Source organism: Paramisgurnus dabryanus, chromosome 6 (assembly GCF_030506205.2).
Source record: "Paramisgurnus dabryanus chromosome 6, PD_genome_1.1, whole genome shotgun sequence".
Classification (NCBI taxonomy): domain Eukaryota; kingdom Metazoa; phylum Chordata; class Actinopteri; order Cypriniformes; family Cobitidae; genus Paramisgurnus; species Paramisgurnus dabryanus.
Window position 1 is genome coordinate 7618611 of NC_133342.1, and position 12491 is coordinate 7631101.

A 12491-nucleotide genomic window follows, 5' to 3' on the forward strand; every position below is an offset into this window, starting at 1 on the left:
TTTAATGCTTTAAAATTTATTTTTAAACAAAAAATGGCCAATATATTTTTTTTGTAAACATATTCAGTAAATATTTTTTGAATTTTTTTGTATTTTTTGAAATATATTTAAAAATATATATTTTTGCCACATTGCATGTCATCTCAGTGTAGTTTTTGAACTATGATTTGAACTAATGGCGCTTTTCCATTGCATAGTACCCCACGGTTTAGTTTAGTTTGGGTCGGGTCAGCTTACTTTTGGGAGCTTTTCCATTGGGTGCAGTACGTAGTACCCGATACTTTTTTTCGTACCACCTCGGTTGGGGTTCCAAGCGACCCGAGCTGATACCAAACGTGACGCGAAAACACTGTAGATCCCTGATTGGTCTGAGAGAAGCGTCATCGCTATAATGTAAATATTAGCTTTAGCTTACTGCTAGCTTGCGCTGTCTCAAGAAAACATGTTGTCATCTGTGTTCTGCTATAAGTTTCCAAACACCCTTTTAGCGATGAAAAACATCCACAGGTTGAGAATCCGGGACACCATAACAAAGACTTGCAGTTTGTGGCAGCACATTCGCGACGTGCACGTCCGCATTATATATGCTTAAATACAACTTGAATGAGGCTCAGCGGAGCGCCGTCGACTGACGCCACGGGTCGTGTGTTTGAACAGAAACTGTCATGTGAGACAGAGGTAGTTATAAACGCGATGTGCAAACATCTATTTGTGGTGGCCAATTTTAATTTTGTGGCGGAGTGAGAAATAAATGAATGTATGGGAACAACGCTCTCATATGTATGATGTCACAGCAGTAGGCAGCGTAAATATAACGACACGCCTATAATCCCTCCCACTCCGAAGTGATACTAAACTCGATGGAAAAGCTAACCACGCCAAAGTGAGGTGAGCTGACCCGACCCAAACTAAACTAAACCGTGGGGTACTATGCAATGGAAAAGCGCCCTAAGGTAACCCTTTATCTACTTCAAAATATAAAAATAAACTTCTCTCTGTTGTTATTGATTCTTTGTTTACCGAAAGTTACGTTTTTGTAAAGGACTTTTGTTAGAGATCAGATTTAGAACGAAGATCAAAACATATACAGAGTTTTTACTGTTTTTGGATCAGTGGTTGCTTCAGGCTTTAATAAGTTGGGTAAGAGCGCCGCCTGGTGGATAATAACCGAAATATGAATTGCCGTTAAAACTCAACACAGGCAGGGAAGTGTTTTCTCTTAATTGACAAGATAACTATTGGCATCAGTTTTGGCCGATTAACAGTCTGAATAATCGGCTATCTGTAGAAACATTTAATATCAGTGCATCTGATATACCTCTACATTTCAGAGGTATGAAAAACACCTCGGAGAGACTTCCAAATCAGATTTTTTTTTAAAAACACCTGCAAAATCCTGGTAAATATACTGAATATATTTTACAATGTTGTGCCAAACATGAGGATCTAGAATTATGCATGAAAAATCCTTGGCAACTAAAGATATTCAAAATGCAAATAAACCATAAAACACTTCATTAAAAACCTCACTCAGGATAAAACTGATTTCTGTTACTTATATTCTGAATGATCCGAAGGGAGTGAGAGTTCAAATTGTACAGGAAATCTGCAAGTATTCATGGATCGGGAATTGAAATTATGTTAATGAATTATTCAACAGAGTAATACGAGTAAAAAAGGCTGCAGACACGGCAGAAATCTTCTGTACAGTGCAAATCCTAAAATGGTTAACTGCTTTTCACTACATACATGTACTGTACTGTCCGCATGTGTCTGTGTGCTTACCGCATGTGTGTATGTGCTGTAGGTACTGCTGTAGGTGCTGAAAGGCAGGGCCACGGCAGGGTTGAAGATGCCAAACTGACCGACCATCTGTTGCATGCGGCGAATGGTTCTCTCTTTATCAGTGTCGGCGAACTTTACCACCAAACTGGACGAAGCTCCCTGTGACAAACAAAAAGCATTTGGATTCACATTCAAACAAATGTTACTAGTCGTAGTTTAGGGTCAGCTGAATGAATAAAACTTTTTTCTTAATGTTTAAAACTAGCTTTATTGAAAAAAATTTAATTGAGCCAAAAAAGTTTTTTTATTATATCTTATTTTATCTAAATGATTAAAAACATTCATAAAATAGTGACTGAATAATAAAAAAAACAGCCAGCATGGGTCCAGAATAGATAAACTCCTGCAAGTTTAAAAAGCATCAAACCTCAAAGCTCCTTGATAAAATGGAGACAGATTATAACATACAGATGTGGCCTTTAAAAATGTGCATCTCAGAGAGAAAAATGCCGCGAGCACTATACCAAAATCTGCGGGATCCTGTAGTTTCATGTAGGCCATACTGACGACAATATGTGTGCTCAACTTTATGATGAGCATACTGTATTACAGGGGTTCTCGAAGTTACATTCAAAGGTCCAAATCTGAATTCCCATAATTTTCATAGGTCCGGAAAAACTTTATGTAAACCATTTGTTTATATAACAAATCAACACAAATAGTTTGGGAAAAACATAAGTGTATTTTGCATTTAAAGTAAAATACAAAATACAGAGCAACCTAATTAGAGAAATGGCACAGTTTGTTCCACATCAGATGCATAAACCATGGTAAAAAAAGTGTGGTTGGTAGGCAGAGACACTGACCAAAATTAGGGGTGCACCTATAAATTGGCCGATGATGCTATGCTTCTCAATGAATTACGGTGAAATGCCGCTACATCCAAAAGCCAGGGGGCGCTCTCGGGCAGAAACTTAATATGCGCTGCAGACGAAGAACCAGACACACGGAGCTCCAGGAAATGTCTTAAGGATATATTTATATTACTGTTCTTCAAACCTTTTCAGGTATTTTCATGATAATAAAGAATATGTATAAGACGAGTGTTTGACGAGTGTTGCTTTTTTAAATGCATGTTTTAAACGACTCAAACCAACAGTGATTTCAGATTGATAAGGACTTACTGATCAAAAGCCCTAGTACATGAAGTAGCTGTGAATAATATCTGGGTGTGAAGCGTCACACAGGAAATTTTTAAATAACTCGTTTTATTTTCGGACCAGGAATACTCTTAAATCTAAAAAAAAAAAAAAAATAAACGAATGGTTTACACGTTTAAAATGCATTTGTAAAATAGCAAATGCACACATTTAATCAATCACATAGAAATTAATGCACTTGTAATATGAAGTGGGCGCGGGTCCGGATCAAGTTGCCGTCGGGTCCGGATCCGGACCGGAGTCCGGACTTTGAGAACCCCTGCTGTATGATATTAAAGTAACATGACAGGCATTCTCGGTGCTTTGGTAGTACTTTGATGTCACATGCATGCTTTTTGGCAAACGTTTGGTTGGCAAAGTTTCTTTTACCTGTGACATATTCCAGTCACATAATTTTCATAAAAATCTGACTCAAAGGCTTTTTTAAGTCTTAAAAAAAACAGTAATTTGCGAAGACCTTTGAATAGACCGAGAGCATTTAGGCAATATCATTATGTCACTGATTCCCCAAACTTTGGCAAAAACATGTCCCACTAATGAAAAGTGCTAATTGTGTTGGAAATTAATAACATTTTCACGAAGAAAAAGAATCAATGTTATAATCAGGGGGTCCTTTGCACACATGTAAGGTTCTTTTATAGGTTTATTTTTATTTTTTATTCATTTAATGATTATATGCTGGCCCATTGCTTACAAAATCAGCTGTCCTGGGTTAAGAGATAATCATTTCAACTTGATTAAAAAAGCCAAAAGTAATAATTGAATTGAATAATATATTTACCACATGAAAGAGTACATTGTAATATGTATTAAAAACTACAAACAGTGAGTTTTGAAAAATATTTACTATTATTTTGAGATTGCTCAAAATGTGTCCCACATATTCGTCACCACCATCAGATATTTATAAAAACCATTAAAATCAGACAACTACAGGGTCAACTGCATTCCTGAGGACCCCGTTTTCAAACCTTCAGCTCTACTGCACGCTTCAAGATCACTCAAGCTCCTGTATGTTTGCTTTTTTCTCTTAAACTTGTTCATATTTTTGGACACTGCTACTGTGACAACCATAACATGTCAACACCGTCATCTTTGTAAAAAAAATTCTCCACCAAGTCTCCACTAATTTGTCATCGAAAAAAAACGATGAAACTTGAGAACATTTGTGACCATGAATACAGCAAATGAAATTAATGTACATTTGACAAAAAAGGCTGTTTATTATTCTGGCCCGTAAAAAATATGCTTGGCTGGTGGATTTTTCATCTAGCAGTCACCGTGGCAGGTGAGCCAAAAAGTTAATTTCGGACCCTGATGATATACCTTCAGATTTTGTCATCTAACTAACTTTTTTTTCTTAAAAATTTAAACCTGTTTTATCCAAATTCCCAAGAATCACTGAATTGTCTAATTTTACATTTAGTTCCTTTTTGCATCTGAACGGTTTTTAATAATTTTAACATGGTTGTAATGTGCCAATCTTCATTGCTCTACTTTTTATATTATCATGTTTTATTGGTATGAAACACAATATAAAATTCGCAATGGTGTTGAATACATTTCTACGGAGCCCCTAAAATTAAATAAAGTTTAGTTTCGCGTGCGCACGTGAAACTATCGGGTGCTCACGTGAAACTTTTGCGCATGCACATGAAACTACTGCATTTAGTTTCGCATGCTCACGTGAAAATTTCGCATGCTCACGAGAAACTTTCGCGTGCTCAAGTGAAAATTTTGCGTGCACACGTGAAACTTTCGCTTTCACATGCGCGAACAATAGTTTCATGTGCGTGCGCAATAGTTTCGCGTGAGCACATGACAGTTTTATGTGAGCAAATGAAACTAAACTTTAGATTTTTTTACTCCAGTGTCACCTTAGGGGCTCGGTACATTTCACTTGTATGTTATACTTTTAACTATAGGTAATAAGTAAATAAAATCTATTGCTTTTATTATCCACAATATTTCTGCTTCTTAAATAACAAATTAAGTATCTATTTATTGGTAAATCCAAAACAACGAGTAGCAATGAGGTTTAAGTTTCGCATTTAGACTTCTTTTACGCTATGAATCAGCGGCATGCTGCTTTTTGCATCTAAAAAACATCACATTCTATTCATTCTGATTTGTGAATTCATGTGATGCTGGTTCCAAAATATTTGTGTTGTATTATTATTTATTCCCCTTTTATGTTAAACCGCGTATAACTCCCAAAGCTGAACACCTACAAAACTGAAACTACCGTTGTTTTGTCCAGCTTGATTTGGGATTTTTTCACAGTCAAGTTTTGATTTATTTAGAATTTTATTCTAAAAACAACTTCATAAAACTGTTATTTCATAATGTTTTGACAATGTTACTTTTATAATAAAAATATTACCACAAACCCCTTCAATCTCACTTTTTTCTATTTCTTAGTGCTAATAAAAACAAATAAACATTGCAGCACACACACACACACACACACACACACACACACACACACACACACACACACACACGCACGTGCACGCACAAACGCACGTGCACACACACATTCATTAAAAGGGCTTCTGATGATTTAGTGAAGCACTTGACCTTTCGTGTGCTGGTCCTCCCTGACCCGCTAAACCTACTTAAAATCGATCAACCCTAAAGGCCAAAATATTCCTTTCACCTCAGAGAGAAAGACAGGGAGAGAAAAACGGAGAGACAGAAAGAAAAAATCCTTATAAGCTGGACAGAGGTTTGTATAAAACACCTTAACATTTCCTCTGTGATTATAACATTTACAATATGTTTTCTGAATATTACATTGAATATAGAGTGTATACAAACTGAATAGAGTGTTTAACCCCTAGCTTGACCTTATTTATATATTTTAGCTAGGCTTATAATAGATGTGATCATCTTTTTCTATCATTTATACTTTACAGTATATACAGTAGGGTTTGTGCTGAAGTCTGTCCCAGCAGACGGCTTCTGTCTTTACCACTTCCATCAGACATGCTATAACAGGACGATGATATATTCAAATACATTTATTTCAAAAAGTAGAAAGCGTCATGCTGTAGGATCCAAACAAACCATTTCGTGCTGAGCTGTTAATAAGAACCAATTCATTTTGCCTTGACTAAGCCACTGCATGGCTCTGAATATATAATCAGAAACTATTATAGTATCCCTGAAACCCAATCTCTCTCTCTCTCTCTCTCTCTCTCTCTCTCTCTGGCCCTGTCCCAAAACCAAGTCTGCCTTTTTGTCCCACCCACTTTTTAAGACCAGTGATATTGGACCCACTCACTTTTTCTCTAATTTAGTGCATATGTCTGTTCACTTGTCAGAGCGCCGTCAGTCAATTCATTCCACTTGAGGAAAGCCCTTATAAATTAATCTCCGTTCCGCGTTTTAGCTGCAGCCTTGACTTCCACACTGCTGGTTCCCCAAATTTTGGGACCCACCAACATTTTTTTGCTTCCGATGGCCATCGGAAACAGTAACTTTTCATACTGAATGAATTATAAGTAAAATTTAAATTATCTTGCTTCATTCTTCAGGCTCTACAGTATCATACACCCGACGCAAAGCAGCGTAATGTGCAACGCAAGTGTTTTCCTCTAGTTTCGGCCCGGGCGCAGTTATCTTTTTCACGTCCAGCATCACGTTGTTTAAATAACAAATGTATTTGCGCCCATTTGTGCACCCATTGGTGTGCTGGTCTGAAATCGAGGTGTTTTCAGGTGCATTGTTGGCGGGTTGCTATTTTAACTCTTTCACTGCCAGAGTTTTTAAAAAAAGTTGCCAGCCAGCGCCAGCGTTTTTCATGATTTTCACCAAAGTTTAATGCCTTCCAGAAAATGATCTTCTTCAAATATATAAACATACAATATAGCAAATGAATGAACAGACCATCTGCTTCCAAAAAAAAAACGTTTCATCTTACTACCTTCAGTGGTTCTTTTGTAATCAGCTTTTGAATAAGAGTAGGTTTCTGCAAAAACACCACATTTTGAGCAAAAAGCAGAGATAATTTCATTTTTGTGAAAGACTTTTCATAGAGATCCCATTCAGAGCGATCTTTAAAACAGACACGGACATGCAGCCGCTTGCCATAGGGCAATACTTCCGGGTTTAAAAGTTGCGGAAGGTCGCCACCTGGTGGATAATAGTGGTATTGCGGAAAGCCGGAAATACTCGTCATTGGCATGGAAGCATTTTCTCTTGATTGACGAGATATCTCGTCAGTGGCGGCGAAAGACTTAAAGGTTTTAATACAAAAAATAAAAATTTCAATACAAATGAAAACAGCGTAATTTTTTAGCATTAATCTTAAACTGGTGGTCTTCTTCCTCCACTTAGTTTTTCAGTTTACAAATTCCGACATCTTAATAGGGAATCGGCATGGCGCGAGCACAACTGTATTTTAAAGGGGATGGGAGATGAGACTCTCATTGGTTTATTGCACCCTACGCCCAAAACACACCCATTACTCATTACGAGAATAGGATCAACCCTTTTAGACTGTGTGCTAGGCGCACAAACCATTTTCCCCGTCATTTAACTTGCAAAAGTGAATTCAGACACGCCCTTTTAGACACCACATGCTTTGATCATTAAAATAGGGCCCTTGAACTTTGATGGATGCTTATCTGGTTCCTGCATGTTAACTGCTACAGTTACTTTACTTTGGCAGCACAGGTCGTAGGTTTGATTCAGACCTCTTGATAAAATGTACTGTAATCTTTTGGAGCCTCCATTGTGTTGGGAGCCTTTTAATGATGCTTTAAAGTGCTGCCCAGAAAGGCATCTCACCCAATTTCGAACCATAGCCTTTTTCACTCATTTTCAGTTTTTCTCTCTTCTCTATTCTAATGTTGAATATGTAAATGCACTTAATTAACCGTATGTGAGACCGCAAAGTGTGTGAGAGTGAGAAACGGATACGGCCTTGAACATTTCATTTGAGGATAATTACACTCAAGGTTGGGTTGATCTCCAAATATACATTTATAGTCATCATCCGACGCACTGCTCTGCTTGTCTGTCTCTCTCCGTGACAGTTAAACATTGTCATAATGTTTTTTTCCTTCGTTTGATCTTCAGCAACCCTTTCTATTTTTCTCACTCTCTACAGTACATGGTCCTGTTCTCAGGGGATGAAGAAATATACCTCTTTATCTGTCCTTTTCAATGTCTGGAAGAGGAATTATTCATTTGAGCCTCAGAGAGAGAGAAAGAGAGAGCGAGAGAAACAGGGGGTGTTCGGAATAGCACACTTATATACTACTCATACTGTTGTGCTGTATACTGTGATGCACATACTGTAGTATCCTGCATGTGCGAGAACTCTTACGGATTTTTACATCGGAAAAAAGCTGAATATTCTTCTTCAGAACAATTTATTTTATGCAGTGTTTTTAAGTTGTAAACAATCAAGCCACCAATTAATTTTGTACTTAATTTTAAAAGTAATGACGTAGGTGACGTTACAATCGCTAACATGCCGGACTTCGGTTATCATAATTTTGTCATTTAATAATGACTCAGCAACATCTTTATTAAAATAGGGCCCTTTATGTTTAAAGTGAATAAAATAGCCTAATAAGGTAAATAAGGTAAAGTGAAAAAGCATGCAGTGAACCAAACCACTGTATAGAAGTGGGAGGGGACTCATGATGTTTCCGAACTTAAAATGCATTTTTTAAAACCCTTTGCATTTGAATTGTTTTACTACTAACACAATTATTTAAAGTATATATCTTTATATTAATTCTAATACAAATGGTTTTTAATGATGATTTTAAGAGGGGAAAAAAATTAGATGGGGGAACCTGTCCCCCCAACCCCCCTGGGATTCCACCTATGGTATCCTGACATTCCTTTTCATTTCTTTACATGCAATTACGTTTTAAGTTGTACATATATATTTAAAGGCTGCTTGACTGTGTAATGCCCTGGGTAACAGGCAGTATATACTGGGAAGTGTGGGAAGTGAGAGAGAAAGAAAGAGAGAGAAAGAGAGGGAGAGTCAGCAGAGACTCATTTGCACTTATATAGGAATTGATGTGCATACAGTACATCACCGGCAAATGACATTGTGTGTGACTATATTGTATGTGCATATTTCATCACGTGTACCTGTGTGAATGTGTGTGTGTGTTTATATATGTGTGTGTGTGTTGTACTCACAGGCATTGTCTGGCTTCCATGCAGTCCACTGATAGCTGACTGAGCCTCAGTGTGTGTTGAAAACTTTACAAAGGCACAACCTGCAAAACACACACGACACACAGAAAAAAAACTATAAGAAACACTACCCAGGATTTTCGTGTCAATGGTGACTGCTACAATGTAGATCAGTGTTTCTCAAACTTTTTCAACCCAAGGACCACTTTATCTTCCAATTTTTTTCTGAGGACCACCTAACAGAATCCCACTCTAACACGCCCCCAAAAAACAACAAAATAGGAAGGATAAGCAAAATTTAAGTTCAATTTTCTATTTCTATTTTCAGAAATTATTATATGAATTTTATTTCATTTGAAAAAGTAAATGTAAAATGAGTTGCAACCTAATATGAACAACAAACTGCACATGTGGAAAAAAAACTGCAATTAAACATACTATAGGTCCCACTTAATGTCATTCCAAAGAGCCATTAGTTTAAAACTGAGGTGGTGGGTATATGAAGTCACAATAAAATGCTGAAAAAAAATTCCCCTTAATTTCCAAAATCACTGAAATAACAGGGATTTTACACGTGAAACAAAAACTGGTACATTACAAAACTAATAGATCTGTGGATTTTAGCTGTATTTAGTTGACGCTTGATCTTCTCTTTTGACTCCTCTTTGGTTTAGCCACCGATCCATTTTTACGTTATTAAAACACAATGGCAAATCTGATATCACAGTTTCGCAAGTGCATTAAAAATCTACTTGAATAAGTGACTATTTTATATAAACACTTGCCTAGTTTAGGTAATCTTTTGGCGGACCACTGGGGGGGTTTGGCGGACCACTAGTGGTCCGTGGACCACACTTTGAGAATTACTGATGTAGATGAAAGCAAAAAAAACACACACGGACTTCCATAGTTTCTCCTAAAAGGGTGAACTATCCCTTTAAAGGTGAAGTATTTCATTTTTGTAAACATCAGCATCACCAAACAGAATCACACATTTAATGTCTTTACTAGTTGGATTGTGCAACATGCCTTTTAGCAAAGACGTCCCTAAGACTTGTTTCCACGGAAAACATTGGATTTAATACTCGACATTGAAAAGCACACATGATACGTGCTAAATTTATAATGAGAACCTATTAACACAAACTTTTTGCACATTTAATATAAACAATAATATATGTCATTTTATATACAAAATATAATTCTATCTTAGCATGCACATTATCTGGTTCATGTTGGTCCAACTTATTGTTTTAGTGTATTCATTTTCATTTAGTCATTACATTTACGTTTAGTCATTTAGCAGATGCTTTCATTGTAAACTAATTATAAGCAATTTTTTTATATTTAAAGCTTAAATTCTCTTATATCTTTTTTGAACATTTAAAAACATTCCAGATTTTTTTTTTTTTAAGACAAAACATTGCAGTTTCCGCCTGGTGCTGGTCAAATGATACGTAGCTCTGGGTGAGATTTAAATCAAATTGACAAAAAATTAAAGATGGGTGGTCATCCACAACATTACAGGGTACTGCCAGTATGTTTTTCATATAACAACAAACTACTTATTTCAAAATATCAAAAATTTCTAAAAATATGATCCCATTAAATGTCAAGCATTTCAATATATTACAGTTTGTGGTCCCGAAAAAACAAACATATTTTCAACAGATTCATGGTTAAACATCTCTAACAGTAAGGACAAAACAGATCAACCTATACCTTTCCTTTATTATAAACAAAACCGTAGTAAAACCATAGCTTTACACACTTTGACGATAATAAAACCTCGGTTAATTATCATAAAGGGGGTCGCACATCGAACGTGAAGCGCAGTGCCGCGCCATGAATCTAAAAGCAGAACATATTACTTTCTGGCGGAGGCTATTCGCTGTGACTCAGGACGCTGCTTAAATCCCTGTTGCGCCACTCACATACTGACATCATATTTGTCCCACATCGTTAGCGATTAGCATTGGCTGCTAACGTATATTTTGCATTTTGAAGTAGACGCTATCTGACTAAGCTCGGGCTATTTAATGTGCACTTTCGGTGTACGATACCTCAAAGTTGTCCTAGACGCGACGCAGCGCTTCTCGTCCGGTGTGCGAACCTCTTAAGTGTTATCTATTTTATATTTAGCCCTTAGTGCAAATTATAACATTTTTCATCCTGATCCTTTCAGAATACAAACATTTCCCATCCTCTTAACGTATCTGTGTGTGAAGGAACGAGGGCGCAGGGTCATGTGATTAGGCAGAGCTGCATCAAATCTTCAGGATTTCAGATTAACACACATTTCAAAGCGGTTTGACCTCTCTGACATCTGAGCGTGTGTGTGTTTTAATGGACACAGTTATCAGTGCCTGCGTAAAAACACTTCCTGTATGATGGGCCGGGGCTTGCGATGCATTTTGTCAGGTGATATTGGCACCCCGTGGCGCAAGGCTTCACCCAGCGCCCTCCAGAACGAATCCTGCCATGTTAGTGTCGAGAAACTCCATCGCGGAGAGTGTCAGCACGGCGTCAGGTTGATGTGTGTGTGTCTGAATGGACTGACGTGGTGAAATTGAATGTGTAAATGAAAGCGGCTTTGTCACACCGTTCAAGGTTGAACGCAGCTTTTCTGTTGCCTGTTTGTTTGTTTTGTCTTTGACTTTCCGCAGAAGGTCACAGTTCTTAAACTGCTCAGAATCCGAAATGCATTTTCACTCTAATCGGATAAAAGCTCGTGCGGGCGTCTGCCGTTTACCAGTGTGCGTGCAAAACCACATATTTGTGGCAGTTTTTTATGTGCTCGACAGAAGGTGAGTATGAGAATACTAAAAAAAGATGAAAGTGCTGAAAGAAAACTTTTTACTTTGTGTTGTCTAGAGGCTGGAAAAAGCACTTTTGAAGGTGGGTTTCAAAGTGCAAGTTTTTGAAAACTATACTACTAATGTATTGTATACCACCCAAGTAAACTAAACAACATGAATCTGTGAAAATTGTGATGTCATGTGCACAGTGGTGTAGTGGTGTCTGGAGAAGTGGGTATACTCTTAATTTATGCCCCAGTAGAAGTGGGTATACCCCTTGCCATCAAATAAAGAGGTGGGTATACTCCGTATACCTGCGTATACCCTGCACTACACCACTGCATGTGCATGGGTATTATGTATTTAGATCTTGTGTCATCATCAAATATATATTTTCATTTCGGCACACACTGTTAAAAGGGAAAGTTTACTTCTTAATCTATCACTACAACTACAGCGGGGAAAATAAGTATTTGACACACCAGCATTTTTATCAGTAAGGAGATTTCTAAGACACAAA

The 12491-nt window shown here is 37.2% G+C and overlaps 1 protein-coding gene across 2 annotated transcripts in view; it reads right to left on the bottom strand.

Annotated features, from left to right (window-relative positions):
• Positions 1 to 12491, bottom strand: part of LOC135744330 (CUGBP Elav-like family member 5) — a 241801-nt gene that overhangs the window by 50548 nt on the left and 178762 nt on the right. For both annotated transcript variants that reach the window (XR_010530725.2, XM_065262359.2), the window contains exons 5-6: positions 9177 to 9256; positions 1786 to 1944 (exon numbers count right to left, since the gene is read on the bottom strand). Coding sequence is in view for 1 of the 2 variants with exons in the window: in XM_065262359.2 (XP_065118431.1) it covers positions 1786 to 1944; positions 9177 to 9256 (239 nt within the window). In the remaining variant the exon portion in view is untranslated. The remainder of the gene's footprint in view (positions 1 to 1785; positions 1945 to 9176; positions 9257 to 12491) is intronic.